Source organism: Alternaria alternata (genome assembly GCF_001642055.1).
Source record: "Alternaria alternata strain SRC1lrK2f unplaced genomic scaffold CC77scaffold_1, whole genome shotgun sequence".
Lineage (NCBI taxonomy): Eukaryota > Fungi > Ascomycota > Dothideomycetes > Pleosporales > Pleosporaceae > Alternaria > Alternaria alternata.
In genome coordinates, this window is record NW_017306190.1 from 2052697 (window position 1) to 2070577 (window position 17881).

The 17881-nt window shown below is 52.4% G+C and overlaps 5 protein-coding genes and 1 non-coding gene across 6 annotated transcripts; 1 reads left to right on the forward strand and 5 right to left on the reverse strand.

Annotated features, from left to right (window-relative positions):
* Nucleotides 1-590: 590 nt before the first annotated feature.
* CC77DRAFT_t6 lies at nucleotides 591-662 on the reverse strand. The gene has a single exon. It is a non-coding gene; the product is annotated as a tRNA-Met (tRNA).
* A 203-nt stretch (nucleotides 663-865) lies between these two features.
* Nucleotides 866-3314, reverse strand: CC77DRAFT_49985 (amidase signature enzyme). The gene is made up of 6 exons (XM_018531924.1): nucleotides 2750-3314; nucleotides 2276-2697; nucleotides 2020-2220; nucleotides 1795-1921; nucleotides 1624-1743; nucleotides 866-1573 (listed from the first exon to the last, which is right to left on the reverse strand). Exons 1-6 carry the CDS (start codon nucleotides 3183-3185, stop codon nucleotides 972-974), a joined length of 1908 nt encoding a protein of 635 aa, XP_018391887.1. The 5' UTR covers nucleotides 3186-3314; the 3' UTR covers nucleotides 866-971.
* Nucleotides 3315-5214: 1900 nt separating this feature from the next.
* On the reverse strand, nucleotides 5215-7189 carry CC77DRAFT_1056537 (retromer complex subunit Vps17; the record flags this gene model as incomplete). The annotated part of the gene is made up of 3 exons (XM_018527921.1): nucleotides 5215-6083; nucleotides 6134-6587; nucleotides 6701-7189. The coding sequence occupies 3 exons, from the start codon at nucleotides 7187-7189 to the stop codon at nucleotides 5215-5217; spliced, it is 1812 nt and encodes a 603-aa protein (XP_018391888.1).
* Nucleotides 7190-7389: 200 nt separating this feature from the next.
* On the forward strand, nucleotides 7390-10086 carry CC77DRAFT_1090350 (P-loop containing nucleoside triphosphate hydrolase protein; the record flags this gene model as incomplete). Its single annotated transcript, XM_018529513.1, has 1 exon — nucleotides 7390-10086. One exon carries the CDS (start codon nucleotides 7390-7392, stop codon nucleotides 10084-10086), a length of 2697 nt encoding a protein of 898 aa, XP_018391889.1.
* Nucleotides 10087-12418: 2332 nt separating this feature from the next.
* CC77DRAFT_979482 (hypothetical protein) lies at nucleotides 12419-14671 on the reverse strand. The gene is made up of 2 exons (XM_018536028.1): nucleotides 13874-14671; nucleotides 12419-13820 (listed from the first exon to the last, which is right to left on the reverse strand). The coding sequence occupies exons 1-2, from the start codon at nucleotides 14442-14444 to the stop codon at nucleotides 12787-12789; spliced, it is 1605 nt and encodes a 534-aa protein (XP_018391890.1). The 5' UTR covers nucleotides 14445-14671; the 3' UTR covers nucleotides 12419-12786.
* Nucleotides 14672-15851: 1180 nt separating this feature from the next.
* On the reverse strand, nucleotides 15852-17542 carry CC77DRAFT_50315 (hypothetical protein). Its single transcript, XM_018531946.1, has one exon. It carries the CDS (start codon nucleotides 17283-17285, stop codon nucleotides 16092-16094), a length of 1194 nt encoding a protein of 397 aa, XP_018391891.1. The 5' UTR covers nucleotides 17286-17542; the 3' UTR covers nucleotides 15852-16091.
* Nucleotides 17543-17881: the final 339 nt, after the last annotated feature.

The following is a 17881-nucleotide window of genomic DNA, read 5'->3' on the forward strand; positions in this document are numbered from 1 at the left end:
ATTGTATAGTCAATTGAATATGATTGTTGGGCCCAAGGCCACCATACTTCTCGTGTTTCCGTGGATATCTAGCTTGAAGGCATCGGTACGTTCTCTAGAGCCAATAAGCTATACCCAAGAGCCGTCGAAACTGGAAACAGTATCGCGAGCGCATCGCTCAGAGTGCGAACAAAGATGAACGAGACTTCTGTCTGATAGTGGTCATCTCCTAAGCCGTCCTACGACGTGACTGGAAATATTCGCCGATGCGATATACTGCCTCACCGGCTCTTACCGCAGGATTGAGCGCCTATCCAGAAGACTAAGACTCGAGATGAACCAAGGTAGAGTTTGGCTTTGCGCGCACAGTGTAAAAAGCTAATGTCTTCGTACGCCTGATGAGCTGTATTCGCGTAAAGAAAGCAGTTCTTTTCGCACGTATGCGATCACTGCCACACTCTATCAGCTGAGAAGGAGTGAAGCGTCGCAAGAGCAACTGGCAGGATCAACAAAAGCCCCACAACAGCCCTGCAACATGTCTTCCACTGCATTGTGCCAACCAAAAAAGGATCAACCCAAGAGCTGCGAAAAAATGCAAAAAGATAATCAACTAGCTGCTGCTCGTTTCGATCGAGCGTCCTCCGGGTTATGAGCCCGGCGCGCTTCCGCTGCGCCAAGCAGCTTTGTTATTGACTGATCGATGAAGAAAACGGCATTGCAGTATATTATATACCATTTATCATATTCCATAAGCTCACGTACATTTAAAATGATCGTCATCGTGGCAACTTCCCATGTGTTGACTTACGCAGAGTGCGGAATGTAGTGCGCAGATTCTGTAATGAGTCACACAGAACGAGTGGATGTGGATATCCCTTGCTAATCCTGCCCGAACACCACCTTTACCCAACCAAAATTCAGAACCTAACTGACCAGACGCCGCGCTAACCCATGCACCACCACCATGACAACAGTAACAACATACCCGTACATCATCTCGAGAATGCACCTTCAGCATCATCACCCAAGCCTCTAAATGCGACCCGACCATTACTCCGCAGCACTTCACAGACTGTCTCCGCACTCAATTCATAACCGCTCTTCCGCCATCGTGCATTCAGCCAATCTGCAAGTGCATCCGCACTGCAGCTGAATCTTCGTGTATCCCACTCATGCAATATTAGATCGATAATTGGCTGATCTGGCAAAGGTTCTGGATTTGGATCTTGCAAAGGCACGGATGAGAGAGGCATAGGTAGTGCGCGTGGAGGGAAGATATTCTCGTATGCTGTCAGAAAGTGAAGGAGCGTATGTTCGGTGTGCGGGCGCGAAGCCAAGGTTATGCCAAAAGGCTGACCGTTGAGCTTGAGGGCGGAGAGCGGGCATGCGGCAGTCGGATAGCCGGCTGCTGCTGCAAGGGTAGAGAGAGGTGCGTCGCCGGGAGCAACGATCAGGTCAAGTTGTTTTGTAGCAAAGATAAAATCCAGGCCTTCAGGTCCGCCGGCAGTTTGAAGATGTTGCCGCGCGGCATTCACCTCTTCACGCTTGGTGCTCGACTGCAGCGCAGCCATCAGATCGTTCTGGTCCGGACATGCTGATTGGGATTAGTAAGAAATAGAGGTTTGGCAGTCTGCATCGACCTACTTGGTGGCAGACACAGCTCGGGGTGATCTAGGTTGAAGTTGATAATCTCAGCCAAAGAGTGCATCTTCGTGACTCTAAAATCGCGGATAAACTCTGCTAAACAATCCTTGAACTCAGAGTCTGCATCATGTCAGCATACATACAATGCAAATCAGAGAGCCGAATACTAACACATGACAGGCTCAAAGCAGTTCTTTCCGTCTATAGTCAAGCTTGATTGGTTTGGCAATTCCACTGGATACACGACATCGACTCCCATCTCGATCATACTCTGAACAATCATATCGTATTTTTGTGTCTGCATCATGTCAGCATTGTATGCACCAACACAACACGAACCCCTGCAAAATAACGTGTGTTCGTTGCACCCACGTAAGCAGAAGTCCACCAACATACCATGAATCGTTCAGCGTCAGCATTGATCCGCCCACTTTTTCGCCACACTTTCCAGATGGTCGGCTCACATATGCCGATACGGAGCGATCCGAAGTCCGGCTTGATTTTGAACGATCTATGTGGGCTCCTTGTGTGTTCTTCGCGGTTGGTTGGGACCATCATGGCGTCCATCAGCGCTACAAGATCTTTTGCAGATTTGGCCTATAGCACATGGTCAGTGTTTCTGGTACGAGCTGACAGATATGCATATGCTTACCATGCCTCCGACGGCGTCAAAGGTTTTACTCAGATTGAAGATACCGTCCATTGGCACCACACCAGCTGTAGGCTTTAGAGCGTAAAGGGCTGCGCGGTTTGCAGGCGTAATTAGAGACCCGATAGTGTCTGTTCCGATGGCAAGAGTACTGAAACCTGAAGCCACTGCGACAGCGGATCCAGTCGAAGATCCCCCTGGCGCTGAAAGTTCCCAATGTAGCTTTCGTTTCTCGATGTGTCTTGACACGTACGGCGACTGACATTGTCCACCCACCGCGGACCACCCTGGGGGCATAGAAGGATTTTTGAGGCCACAGAACTCTGTCAAATTGGATTTGCCAATAACGATCATACCCCGTTTGATCAACCGTTGAACGATGGTTGCACTTTTCTTCGGTATGCATCCTACAAAAGCGTACGATCCTAAGCCAAGTAAGTTACCGATCATAATCGCCGCTGTCTGCCTGCCACATACCCACTGTGGTGTCCATGCCTAGTTTCTCATCGGTCATGATGTTGTCTTTCAGTACTATCGGAATACCGTGTAGCGGACCCCTTATCTTGCCTCTAGCTCGTTCTTCGTCAAGCTTTCTAGCTATTTTTAACACTTCATGTTTCGGCGCCACCGAGATCAACGCGCGCAGTTGTCTTCCTCTCCTGTTATGCTGTTCAATCTCTTTTAGATATAACTGCACAATCTGTACGCTTGTGAGGGCTTGCGCATTCAGAAGTTCCGAGAGCTCGAACGCCGAGACTGTGAGCGGATCAAAGTCTGGAAGCCATGTGTCATCGGCTGAAGAAGTGAATGATGCTTTGCGTGACGAATTGTTGTTATCGACTGACTCTCGTGGCGACACAGGTCCGATACTAGGCGCAAGCGCTGTTTTCAGATATCTGAACACTCTCGGCATGGTTGCGAGAGATCTACGGCTGTTGGCTTTCTAATGTCGGGTGTACCCCGTGGGGATGGAAGATGGCCGGGATGTCTGCCGATCCGGGACGTTGATTGCAGCGTCTGAACTCTAAGCGTCTTTTGGAGAGAATGTACGTCCGAACTTAAGACTCGAGCGAGGGGATCAACAATGTAGGGGAGCAAGGCAACCAAAGGTGTCTGCAGGGGACGCGGGCTCCGCTAGGTTATGAGTGCTCGCCATGGCTGTCCCCGAGACCCTAGACATCGCCAGTGGCTGCGGGTATGATCCATCTACCCAGGCTGGACCGAACTGAACGTTCGCCTTCGGACATCCCGGCTGAAGGCGTCCATAGGCTGCGTGAAGTAATGGGGTTGGTGGTTTCAGTGAAGCCAATGGAGGAAAAGCGTTTCCGATAATTCGTGTCTTTCAGTGATCTTATTCGCAGACTAGGGTACCTCATAAGAACCACCTGATGTGTGATCAGGTTGAAGTCGCACAACACTTTACCCGGAACGCAGGGCCGCACGGAGCTGCTGGCGGTTGACGTCTCGCTTACGGTCAGATGGTGTGGCTGCTCACCCTGCTCCCGTCCAACCCGCCGTGCCGCTGGATATTGACACTCTTGGGCTCTGCGGAGTTGTGTTGACTCTACGTAGTCATCTCGAGGGAGACGTTCTATCAGTGTGAGCCTGCTGAACTCTTTGTCTACTGTATACGATTTTGCGAATATTCTAGTCTCTCAGTCTGTAAAAGAGTCAAATCATTGACCACTGTGAAAGGCTCCCCTTCGTGACGATCAACATGCCACGATGTCTAGGATGCTTATCAAGATATTGCTCGACACTACTGTGCACTGGTGGCACAGCGAGCACTCCATCCGTAGGCTGAAGGGATGATTGCTAGGTATAAATAATACGATGGTCGTCGTCACGGAATAGGCGCGCGTACTCTTCCAAGGTTAGGTGCAATCCTCAACCCTTGTCTCGCGCCCCACAACAGGAAGTGGTCCCAGGATTGTTGTGTCGCATTCTGCGGGGAATCAAGTCTCCGGACGTCTATGACTTTATAGACTACGAAAATGGTCGCTGCTGTCGCAAGACGTGGAGCATTTAGGATCAGTTTGATGTGTCTTCCGCCTCTTGTTAAGGCCTCCCAGCTAGGCAAGGCCCAAGAAAAGCCACGTCGGAGTAGCTGACGCCGTGCAAGAATGGTACAAAACGGCTGGCGCCGTGGCACGGTTCTGGAAGGATGGCGCAGACCCAAGTGCGCTTGTCAGTCAGGCGGCATGGGCTCGAAATAGTGTTAGCGCAAAGGACTGCCGCCATCCGTCCAGATGGTCGAAATGCAATATGCAACCCCACACTTTGTAATATCCATTGCCACGCTGTATTGATTGCGGTCCAGGTTGGCACGAAAAGCTCTTTGATCAACTGATGCACTCTGGAACCGTGATTGTCACCAGGATAGTGTGCAGCTGCCACGTCCGCCAATCTGGATTGCAGCCTTCACTGCCGTGGCAGATGTCAAAAGCCGAGGCAGGTCCCGGTACCGGGAGTCAATCAAGTGCAATATTGCAGCCACGTACTGATGCGGGCGATATGCCCCGATGCATATGTGGTAGATCGGGGCTGCATGATCTTCGAAAAGTCGGAGCAATCCATGTTGAATTGGTTGTGGATGCGCGTGGTCGATGAGTAGACGACAAACAAACGCGCATGCCCAGAGACTGAAAAATGGTTATGACGATGAGACAAGATGACAAGGACGTTGTGATGTAGACAGAACAACGATCATTTATTAGCGCTAGTCCGACGCCGACTCATCGCATCTTTTTACGGAAGGTGCGGCCTCTGCTTTCACGTCCGCAGACGAGCATAGCAGATGCCACGCAACATTGAGAAACAGTTAGAGGTGGGCTCGTATGGGGTGTATTACAAATGTCGAGTGGTATCATGCAGTCGCTCCTCAAGAATGCGATCCGCCATGCCTTGCCCAATACACTTCAACCTACCAGACGAAGTTGCTCCTAGAACGTCGTAGTGGCCAGTCTACTTGCAGCATTCTTTGCGTCGATGCGATCGTCATCTTCTTCGAGCCCCTTCTGGCTGCCTGCTTTGCTTGTCGCACGCTTCCTGCCGCCCACTGACTCTTCCGCATTCTCATCGACCTCGGGTAACGGAGCAACGATGCTGCCACTCATGCTACGGTTGAGACCATCACCTGGTCGCCGTGGTACGCCAGACCATGCATCGCCCTTGGGACCTTGCGAACTGGCCATGGAAACACGGCGCTGAGCTGGGTGTGCTTCGCGTCCTAGTCGAGAAAGGCCACCACTACCATCGATAGCTCGAATGTCTGGCCGTACAGATTCTAATGTGGCAAGCGTACGGCGCTCAGCCTCAATCTCTCGTACGACATATTCGCGAATTGCTTGCCTCATGTCTTGTGTGGTTCTGTTGAACCACTTACGCTGCTCTTGGAGGAGGTTGGCGGTAACGCGCTGAGCTTTCGTCGTGAGGTACTGTTCGTGACTTCGTGCTTCATCTAGAGCTGCGATAGCCTCATCGACTTTGTCCCGTTTTACACTAGAGCTGGCTTTCAACCTGTCAGCCGCAGACAGTTTGGACTTTGTCGCGGACTGTGCCTGGAGCAGCTCGCGTAAAAGGATATGTCGATTCGTGAGGGTTTCCTTCGCGATGAAGGCGTCGCTGCTATGGTACTGTAGAGGGTCACCAAGAGTTGTAGCTTCAGCAGTACCCTGAGCTGCGTGGTAATCGCCGGTGGCCTGAATGACTTTTCCAAGCTTCTTGTATGCATGTGAGAGACCAACGTGCGTCTCCTGGACGTGTAGCGCCGCGAACTTGGCACCGAGGTCGGATTCTGCAACACCCAGATCTGGAGTATGTTAGCCCAGCATCCATGAGTCTACTTGTGGGTATGCCTACTTCTCCTGTGCTTTACAACCTTCTCCAGCTTCTGCTCAGCCTCCATTGTACCCAGGTAGAAAGCTTTCACAATTGGTCGTGCTGCAGCAAGTTCTGGGGTGTCATCTGGCGGCGGCGCAAATTGCTTGATCATCTTACGGCGCACACCAGTGGCGGGTTGTTTCCTTCGTACGACAGGACTGTATCCGAAATCGCTCTCGACGAAGAAGACCATTTCTTCGTCGCGTATCAGGATGTCATTGCTACACACAATGTTCAACCACCGTTGTAGCGACGTCTTTAAGCGTGCCTCATCTTCGTCGGTGCCTGCGCCGGCCGAGGTGGTCGCTGGCGGTACTGCAGGCACGATGGCTTCGGGACAAGCTGAGATGAGGTGCTCGCCTAGCTTTATGAATTCGGAGTGTAGACGTCGGACATCGCGGAATTGGGTCGTTCGAAACTTGGGTAGGTTCGTCTGGAGACATGTCAGCATATGGCAAGTGATTTGAGAGCCAGGCGCAAGTGGTATGAGCAGGATCGGAGGTAGCTATGCAGTCCGACCAAGACGTCTGGAGACCACATGTCTACCTTGATCCATCCCTCGATGTCCACTATGTCGCGCAACCCTAGCCCGGGTATATCGATGTCATCTAGACGTACGTAAACATCGAACCGCAGTATGGGGTCCTTTTTGCTATTCCTCTCGAGTCCCGTGACCTTGGCCTGAAGCTTGTAGTGTTGCTGCTGTCGCTGCGGCCTATTCCCGTGGTACCTCTGCGGCTGTTGCTGACCTTGCTGTGCATGTGGTGACCTCGGCGCATCTTGACCCGGCTGCTGAGGCTGCTGTAGATGGTCGCCGTTCTCTGACACTGTGCCTGGCCGACTTTGCGCATCTTGGTCGCCCATATAGCCATACTGTTCACCACCTTCATGGTACGGGGAAGCCTGCGGAGGCAGCGGGGATGAGGGGATATCGTTGGCTGACGGTTGGCCAAAGGACGTTCGGTTGGCCTGAGGCGAAGATGCCCATGGGTCGCGGCCGCCGGGGTGGTCCGGGTCGTGGGCGCTGTAATCCATGGCGTGTGGTGGTTAATTGAAGCTCTGGACAGCTGCAACTAGCTGTCGAGTGATGCGATGATGTCGCTGGGCGAGTGCCCTGGCCAACCCTGGAATTAGCCGAGCTAGGCAAGGCGCGAACGTTGACCTTCTTGACATCACGTGCGCCGGACAAACACCATCGTCTCAGCGCATCAGTATCGCAGCAAGCAGTCTCGGGCATGAGGGTCGGATGGGTTACGTCTACCCGTCGAGTCTTGCGACACCATGTGAAGACTCCACGGCGGTTGCTGTCGACGCAGCCTCAACATGATTTACTTTCGAAGGCAACCCGCAACATAGGCATCATCGCCCATATCGATGCAGGAAAGACGACTACCACTGAGCGGATGCTCTACTATAGTGGTGTGACGAGGCGAATAGGAAATGTTGACGAAGGCTCAACAGTAACCGACTTCCTCCCGGCTGAACGAGCACGCGGCATCACCATTCAATCTGCAGCGATAACATTCCACTGGCCTCCGCTACCACCAAGTACCCAGACTCCACCACCTCCACCGCAGCTACCAGCTTCGTTCGACAATGTTCCACGATCTTCAAGTTCTCACAACATCAATCTGATCGACACACCCGGCCATGCAGATTTTACTTTTGAAGTGTTGCGTTCGCTCCGTGTCTTGGACGGTGCTGTATGTATCCTTGATGGAGTCGCCGGCGTTGAAGCGCAGACGGAGAAGGTATGGACGCAAGCTGGAACGTACCATATTCCCAGAATCATCTTTGTCAATAAGTTGGACCGCGTAGGTGCTGCCTTCTCACGCACTGTCAAAGAAATAGGTGTTAGGTTACATGGATGGCCAGCTGTGTGCCAAATACCATGGTGGAAGAACGGCAACGGCGATTTTGTTGGAGTTGGTGATGCCGTCAATCTACGTGGTATGCTCTGGCAAGCGGGTGGCGATGGAAGGGATATCCAGGCTTTTGGGCTGGAGGAGCTGAGCAAGACTGACGAAAAGTTCGCAGAGGAGATCAAGAAGGCGAGAGTAGCACTTGTTGAGATTTTGAGCGAGCATGACGATGTTATGGTTGAGCATTTTCTGGAACACGATGAAGATCATTTGGCTATATCTGGACTACAAATCATGCAGTCATTACGCCGAGTCGTACTACAAGCACCGCAGAAAGTCATACCGGTCTTCGCTGGTGCTTCATTCCGCAACATTGGTGTCCAACCGCTACTTGACTCGGTCGTCGATCTCCTCCCGTCTCCACTGGAACGCCCCGATCCTGAAATCAGCATCTCCAATCAAAGCAGCACCCTCGCCACCCTTCTTAATGCTGCCGCAGCAACACCAACGAGAACGACGAAGCCATCAAAGAAACAGCCGAAAAGCGATGGCGAACTAGCTGTCGCAGAAGTCAAGAACCTCAACGCATGTGCTCTCGCCTTCAAAGTGGTCAACGACGCGAAACGCGGCGTTTTGGTTTACGTGCGTGTCTACTCAGGCTCCATTGACCGGGGTGCCACCCTCTACAATACGAACCTATCCCTCGCAGAACGCGCGCCTCGGCTCCTCAAGATGTACGCAAACGATGCCGTCGAGGTAGACAGCATTGGTGCCGGCCAAATTGGTGTCATCACCGGATTGAAACATGCTAGAACCGGAGATACACTAATTGTATACCGTGGTCTTCAGATGAAGGGAACACCGTCGGGTGGTCTGGACACTCTACAACTCCGACCCATCGCCGTCCCACCACCAGTCTTCTTCACGAGTATCGAACCGAACAGTCTCAGTGAACAAAAGCATGTCCAAGAGAGCCTCGCTATCCTGCTGCGAGAAGACCCTAGTCTCCATCTTTCCGTCGATGAGGAGTCTGGCCAGACGCATCTAGCAGGCATGGGCGATCTCCATCTCGAAATTGCTCGAGACAGGCTCCTCAATGACTTCAAAGCCAAAGCGCGGATCGGAAAAATTGAAATTGGATACAGAGAAACGATCACAACAATGACAGCTACGGAACCGTTTACATACACTCTCGACAAGCTTGTCGCAGGGAAACAAACAAAAGCCAGCATTACTGCCTCCGTCGAGTCCGCAGAAGACGGTAATCTCATTCCCCTCAGTCCACCTCAGCAGCAAGAACGAGAAAAGAAAATGCAGGACAATCCCTTCGAAACCATCTACAACCTCCCTGATAACAACACCCTCCATATAATCCATCCCAATCTCTCCACCTCCGACTCCGCTAGCCACAAAACACACATCCCACCCCATCTCTCCCTACCAGGCATTCTACACTCTCTCCAAGCCGGTGCAAGCGCAGCTCTCGCCCGTGGCCCCTTCAACGGCTTTCCTGTAGCCAACACCCGCGTAACTCTAACTCTCGACGCGAAATCCCATCTTTTCCCCGAAACATCACCAACAGCGATTTCCATGGCTACCCGCGCTGCAGTATCAACTAGTCTGAGACACGCCTGCGATGCCGCACCAGCAACGCTCATGGAACCTGTTATGAACGTGACCATTTTCGTGAACGAGAACAATATGGGCGCTGTGGTACAAGATATCTCTTCTTCACGCGGTGGTCAGATCTTGTCACTTGATGGGTCGGATGATTCGATGAGTTCCACGACAACAAATGACGACGAAGAGGCACTGCCGCGTATTGATCCTACGCTCATCTACACTCCTCCAGATCCTTTTGCATCAGGAACGGGGGAGATGGGAAGCGGATTGAGTGATAGTCAAAGGCAGATTGTGGCAAGAGTACCGTTGAAGGAGATGGTTGGTTATTTGAACCAACTTAGGGCTCTGACAGGTGGAAGAGGCACGTTTGTGATGAGTGTGGATGGGTTCGAGAAGATGGGAACGCAGAGGCAGAAGGAGGTGCTTGATGCTTTGCGCGAGTTTTAAAGAGATATGTACTGTATGATTAGATCATGTAACATATATTGTATACGTTCACTCCAAACTGATAGATCTCAATGCTACGTAAGTAAGATATGTTTTTCGTCTACAGCGTCACTGCCAACACTTTGGTGTCGAAATGCAAAACCATGTATGTCTACGCCGTGAGTGCACTGCTCAGTCCCAAGATCCCCATACCCGCAAATGCAGAAACAAAGCATAGACGCCGAGAATTTGTCATATCTAGACTTTCTCCCAAGAGTTGCAGTGATACCATAGCCATGATACCTGCCGTGACAGCAAACATGCATCCGTAGATAGTGTCCATTCCCTCATCTGTACCATCCTGTCGGCCTCTGCCTTGAATCTTGAACCATAGTGCTGCTACACCTGCGCCTAGCGGCTGACTGACGCCTCCCAGGACAGCCGAAATCAGCATCGCTTTCCAGCGTGAGCCGATCGCCAGGTAGAGGGGTAGTGCTAGCGCGAATCCTTCGGTGATGTTATGGATAAACAATGCGAGGAAGATGGAGAAGCCCAATGTCGGGTTGGCGTGGTTTGTAGCGTACGTGATGAAGCCTTCTGGAATCTTGTGCAGGGCAATTGCCGTGCTTGTTTGCAGACCGAGAGAGAGGAAAGCGTTCGTTGGGACGTGGTGATGATGTTGTTGCGCCTCGTTGTCATGCTCGTCGTGGTCGTGATGATGATGGTGATCAGTGTGTGATGAGGTAGTCGAGGATGAGCGGCTGTGTTTTTGTAGTGGTTGAATTTCGTGTGTTAGACTGGATGTTGCGTGACCATTAGAAGGCGGCAGACTTGCAAAGGAGCTTTCCATTGTAGCTGGCCCAGACCGTGCAGGTACCAAGGGTGTTGTTTCGTCAACATCTTCCAAAATTGCTCGACGTTCATGCGGTCCTTGTGATGTTTGGCTCCTGCTCATTCCTGATGGCCGTGCAGTTGTCAAGCTTCCCAAGGACTTTCTCGATTGCAAGCGTGCAGGCCGAACTTCACACAGGTCGCCATAACATTGTCCACTATCCGTATCGTCACATGGCTTCTCGGCGCCAATGACTAGTTGAGATACTTTGGATGACAGCGACTTGTGCAGCGATGGTCTCCGGGATAGAGCGGCTTTCGAGTTATCGCTGTTAGTTCCGTATGAGGGTTGCTCGTCATGTCTATGGGCTTGCGGAAGACTGGGCTGTTGCTCCTGCATTGGTGGATGAGAATGCGAGTGGTGGTCATGACCTTTCCCTTGCTCTTCGTCACCATGCTTGTCGTCACAGTCCACAACGGAGTGTGGAATATACTGGTGCAGTATTCCGGAAAGAACTGAGATGCCAAGAGCACCAATCAGGAAGCAACCGATTAATGTTAATATCGCATTTCGTGGTGACATGCCTCCCTTCTTCAAATAGTCTTTTGCCGAGGGAAGCATGCTATATAGTGACGAGAATATCTTGAAATTAGGTCAGCAACTGCTGGAAACTGTATGACGATGGTGGTACGCACCATGACACCAAAGGACAGACTCAATCCCGTCGACAAGAATGCATTACTTTCTTCAATCTTGAAGTTCTTCTTGCCGGGGAAATATCGTACGATGAGGTCGACGCATATTATCGAAGCTAGCCGTCTTCAGTTTCTAGACTTGGTGAAGTTCTCCGAAACCGGCAGATTCAGTCTACCGTGGGGATAATCTTACCTCCAAATGTGCATGCTGTTTACGCGTTAGCCCGCCCGCTTCATCTGAGTCTTATGCAGTTGCCCGCGCAAACATACCTATGCCGCTGACCGCGGTCATTATCCACCCACGCGTGTCATTATCGAGAACCATATCTGCCTGCAGGTACGTTCCTTTGATGACGTCGTTGTGCCAAGCTTCCTGTCTTCGCGAGCAGGGGATAGTCGCGGAAATGCAAAGGCGATCAAATCGTTCTAGAGAGCGGGCGGCAGGCGATAAGAGATGATGAAGTTTGTATATACAATAAGGACCCGGTCAGATGAGGCGTCTTCTTCGCACCGTGTTGTCCCCCCTAGCGCGTATCTTGCATTCAAGGAAATCTTCGGGTTTAGCGGCTTGGCGATAAGGCTAACTGATACACACGTGTCGTCATTGGCCGAAACTCAGGTGGCAGGGCCTCGCGGCTCGCCTCACGTCGGATGGCAGTCACAATATCAGACGTCAAGAGGAAACGGGAGCACTTCAAAGCATCGCCTGGGGATGTCAAAAAGAATCTCAACTCGACCAAGAGACCGTTCGTCTTTTGCTTTTTGAGGAGAGAGGGCACATGAGCAGTGTCACTAGTGCCAAAACACGGAGGCGGTGAAAGGAAGACAAGACACTTGAAGTGTGACATCTGACATTGTATGACTGATGAATCTCGAGGCTACTCTAGCTCTGATATCAAAGTTGAAACTAGATGAAAGAAGACAACACCAGCACCTTGTCGACGGACACGCATTAAACTGGTAGTCCCAAAAATAACTCCTGAAGTGTCCCTAATGTACCTGCGCTGTGAAGTTGAGGGCAATGCTCCTCAATCGAGGCTTGTTGATGACCATGATGTAGAAATTCTAGAAAAGCTCAAAGAGCTAGAAACGCCGTATTTCCCAAACATCCCGCTATGCATTACAAAGAAAATTTTTGAGGTTCCAAAGTATGTGTGAAAGAAAAGTCGTCGTCAGTGGTCGTGTGTCGAGCAATCAGTACTTGGGGGGCCTTGGAACAAAGATCTTGCTCCACGCACCAGAGCCGTGTTCGGGCTTCTCATTGATGACAAGGAGGTTGGGCGATGAACAGTAACCACCAGGTGCAGCTCTCCGTGTTTGCTCCTCATAGTGACCTTCAAGATCGGCTTCGGTGGCGTTTTGTGCAAAAGCTGCAGCCGGATGGTCGTAGATCCAGACCTTTTCTGTTACGAGCTCACCAGGCTCTTCAGCGAAGCGCGCCTTCTTCTCAGGGAAGCCAACGAAGTAGTTGAGAATGTCGTGGATTGGAGCGTAGAGCTTCTCCGGGCGACGAATAAAAGAGAGCCAGCTCAGGGTCTTCTCGTCATATGCTACCCGAACGAACGGGTTCATGTATATCCTAGATTCCGCAGGCCGGCCTTTCCCAGACATTCGGTACTGGAGATCTGCGTTGATCAGACAGCACTCGGACGCTTCCCAGAACGTTTCGTTGTCGTGTCTAAACCGAAGTGGGAAGATGCTGTGATTAGGCGTCCCGTTCTGTGGGTTTGCGGGTTCTGGCTGTGCTCCGGTCCCCTCCTGGAACCACTTGGCTTCAAAAGCCACCATTCCGCCCCAGCAACTCCTCACCCGCACCGCATCTTTCCCTGCGAGCACATCGGCCCTGCTGGTCCCTGTTCCCGCGCTGGTGAACCACGGGAAGAAGGGCAAGCCAGTTATCATGCCGTCGAAATCGCGCGTGGCGAAGCGGTCGTAGAACTTGAAGGGCATGATGTGGTCGACAGCGCATGCCGCTGCATAGTCGGCACGTCCGGTCGAGTCGATGTTGGTTGCGAAGAGGAGTTGGGCAGCTTCAACGGGATCGAAGTTGACGTCGTTCAAGTACAGGACCTTGTCAAACTTGACGCCGTGTTTGTCGATCGGGGCAAGGGCTCGGTTGCGCACCTCGGCAAGGAAGGCGATGCGCTTGAGGCGTTTGTCGCCGTTGGGTAGCGTAATGTGGGGAAGGGTAGCGAGATCAAGATCTTCGGATACAATGGTGGAGTTGCCTGGCTGGGTGGTTAGTCGTCTTCAGTCTCGGACAGGGGGCGGAGCTCCTCACATTTGACCTGTTCGCGGAAGGAGATTAACGACTGTTTCGTCACTGGATCGGGATTGTCTTCATATATGCTCAGGTGCACATTCTCCTGTCCCAGCAGCTCTACCAGCTCCAGGACCTCCCTTCCCCATGCGCCAGACGTCAAGTCGCCCTTGGTCTCGGCAAGCGAGGCGGCTATGAAGATCTTCTCGTTGTAGGGGTTTGCGCGCCCCGTGGTAGTGGCTCGCTTGCGCAGTTCCTCGTAGTGTGGAGGCCTGACTGTGTAACTCGGGAAGAAGATGCCGGCGACCAGCACTAGGACTATGAGGATGTAAGGCACAGAGAACAGAGTCCAATAGACCAGCCGCAATATAGACCGTTTCCGGCGGCGCGGTGTGACGTAGTGAGCGTATACAGCGCGATCAGAGAGCTTGTTGACAGCATTGAAGCGGCTGCTCAGACGGTGCAGCCACGAGTGTCGCGACGAACCTGAGGCGCCTGGCTGCTGGCCAACAAGCTGTTCGTCGTCGCCATCGAGAGATTCGCGTGGAACCAGCTCATACTCGTGTATGGGCTGGCGGGATTGTTTAAGCATCGGAAGGATTCCTTGGTGAGTGAAAGGGGCCTAGTTACTCGGGTCCGCCATCAAGCGAGAGCGAGCGAGTACAGGCGTTGGGTGGAGGCGTGCAGCAATGTTAAGTACAACCGCAGAAAGGAGTGTGGTATTGTAGCTCGCAGAGTCACAAGGTGGGAAGGCGGGAGGGTGGTGGGTGTACGGCGCAATGTTGTCCAGCAGCTGCCATGCTCCGATCTTGGGGACGCACGCACGACGCGCAATTCACGGCCTGGTTGGGGTCTCCCTCATGCCAGGGTCCAGCACCCAGCCGAGTGGAGCAGCGTGAACGTGCACCACTCGCCGCCGACGAACCTAGTTGTGGATAACCTTTTAACCTTTGACATAGCCCCGGCATCCACACAATAGTCGCGAATAGCACGTCGCGACAGCGGGATAGCCGTTTCGAATGCGTCGTTGGAGTTACGGCGGGCTGATCTGACAAGGCGCTGTTTCCCAACGCTCCAGACTGCCCACTCGCACCACGCCCCCTAAACAGAGCATCGCGCGCGCCCAACTTCTTCCCGCTCCCAGCTGACCTCACCTCGGGACCGAGATGCATCCTTCGCCAGTAACGCCTCAAATTCGCACCATGAGCCTATTCAGCTGAAGCTTCTACCGGTTGTGGTCCGTCATTGCCCGCCATCAGAATCTGCACATGGGTCCTTGGCCTGTATCTCGGCCTCTTGGTCTTCGGTCATTGCATTGGCAATCGATTCAGTAAGCGAAGACACATCTACCGAGATCGCGCGGAGTTTTCCATCGCTCTAGGACGCGTACTTGGCGTATCCATATACGAATGCGTATCTACACCTGCACTGCCTGACATCACTCCACACACCTCAAACCACTGGCTTATGCCATTCCCAGGTTACGCGGACTTGTCATGCTAACAATAGGTTCTACCGTAATCTTTGGGGCTTGCACGCAGTATACATGTCACATCTCATCACAGCCTCGTCAAGCTACGCATTTGATTACAACACTTCCAACTATTGGTTGTTCCATGCCGTCTTGCAGGAGGACAGTGCCCGCACAACAACCCTTGCTGTGATCCTTTACGCACGTTACCCTCGCAAGACTATCCTCAGTTCCCCCGTTGCATCTACCACTACTCGCCCTTGTTCAGACTTGATACGGATGATCTAGGCAACTTGAGTGGATTTCGGATTTGTGAAATAGGAGATAGTGGCGTTGAGCTAGTTCTCGGTCCAGCAGCGTTGCCGGAAGCCGACGGTACCTTCGGTATACTTGTGTGGCCTACCGATGTTGGCGTAGATGGTTCTTCGACTACTGGAATAGGCATCGGAGAGTAGCGTGGAACCTCTTGTGTTGTTGGTGAGCGTTCCTTGCCTGGCTTCTGCTCGGGCTGTCGATCGTACCGTCCGCCGAACTCATCTCGGACACTAGTAACGACCCGTTCCCTCTCGTTCCCCTGGCGTGTGTCTTCGTTTAGCTTCGTGTTCGTTCTTCTCACAGCATGTGCTTCTCCTCCAGGTTGGTCCTTCCTTGGTCCGCTGTCTCTCGGACTTGTCGTCCGCTGTCTCCACCGCTCGTACGAGCGAGACCTCGCAACGCTAGACTCTACAACAAATGTCAGCATACATTTCATGAACAGTAACCTCCAGTCTACGAACGAGCAGCGGAATAAGGGTGAGCATTACTCGGTGCTGAACGCCTCCTATTCGTGTACAACCCCAATGGCCTCGCTGCATACCCGCTCATCGGCGTAAAAGGTGCGTACCTGGCTGAAGTATCCGGCCCATCAACCCCCATCGTGTCGCGATTCCATTGTCGAGGATATGATCTAGGAGTATTCCAAGCTCTCGTTGCCGTATGCGGATATTGCGGGAACTCGAACGGCAACGTGTCCGCGAAACCAGGCGTCGCTCGCGGTATCGATACCCGTGGAACTTCTTGCGTGGTGCCCGATGTGTCACTGGAGCTTGATGAGGACGATGACGATGACTGAGGGGCTGCCTTCTTCAGCGCCTCCAACACGATAGGTGGATACTCATCACAAATGTGGATAAAATCTACTCTCTCGACTCGACGTGCACGTCTAGCGGCAGACTTCGGCTTCAATGGAGGGGTCCGGGGCTGGCTGGCTTTGGGTATATCCGAACTCATCGTCTCCGTGTAGGTCTGTCGATAGTTAGGTTGCTCTCGGGGTTGACACTGAGGCGGATACTGAGTTGGGTGCTGAGGTTCAGGCATCCTTGCCGTCATTTGCGGAAACAGTTGTTGCGGTACCGCTGTAGGCATAGCGAAAGGTGGCATATGAGCCACCCCTTGAGTCTGCCATGGCACTGGGATCTGTTGCTGTATTCGCGACGGGTAATCGACTTGGTTCACACTAGGCCACTGTTTCTGTTCGAGCGAAGGATAGTATAACTGTCCGTATGACTGTTGCTGCTGTGGCTGCGTAGAGCTATTGAATTGTAGCATCGGCCTCGCCCAGCCTGCATCCGCATTACGAGCAGCGTGGCTCTCTCCATCTCGGTGCTCGTAGTACTTCCTGGTCTGCGATCCCTCAGGTCTTTCTCTCTCCCTCTTCGTGGATCTCGACTGGTGCCTCGGCGGCTCTCGCTGCTCCCCTTTTCCGATGTGTACACATGGCGGTGGCCTTGCTTGGCTTGAAAAGAGTGTGTGACACCAATGCTCAATTTCACAGCAGCTCTGATGGATGTAGCGATGAATGAACCAAAGGGCGACGTAGATCAAGGCTGCGCCGAAGACGCCTGCGAAAACAAGCGCGATGATGAGGTTGGTTGCTGCCATGACGGGCAATAAAGGAACAGGATTGAAGCAGGGCAAGAGCATTCAAACGCCAACAAAGGTGGGGAGTAGGAAGACAGTTGTATTGGAGCAACTGTCAACCAGATAGATATCTGCTGTCGTTTAGCTAGGCTGTAGTAAGTTTGTCGAGGACCAACGATGCAGCAAACATCCGGTACGTTGTGCAATATAGCATCCAACCATCGAACACACCAACGCAGTAGCAACACACGCCAAAACAAATGATTTTGGTAAGTTAAGTTTCAATGGCTCGATACTCAGCGCTTGTTTCCCATCTAGCATCGAGGGAGAAAGGCTCCCGAGAACTTAATATCAATTGCGGTACATGCTCGAGGGACAAACTTGTACAACGTCTTCTAGACGCTCGTGCTCGCATTAGACGTTACACGGTGCACGACTTCCCCAGGCGCCTCGATCATATCATGGTTATGATAGTTTACAGGCAGTATCGCTGAGTCGTCTTCCGTCTCCGTAGTTGTTTTCCTCTTCCATATCTCCAAACTACTCATGAACATGCTTCCTTTTGTCTCAGCCATTTTCACCATTTGACACCACTGTCTCCCGCAGGCGTGGCGTCCCACGGAGCTCCTCCACCTCCACCAGCGTCCCACCCTGCAACA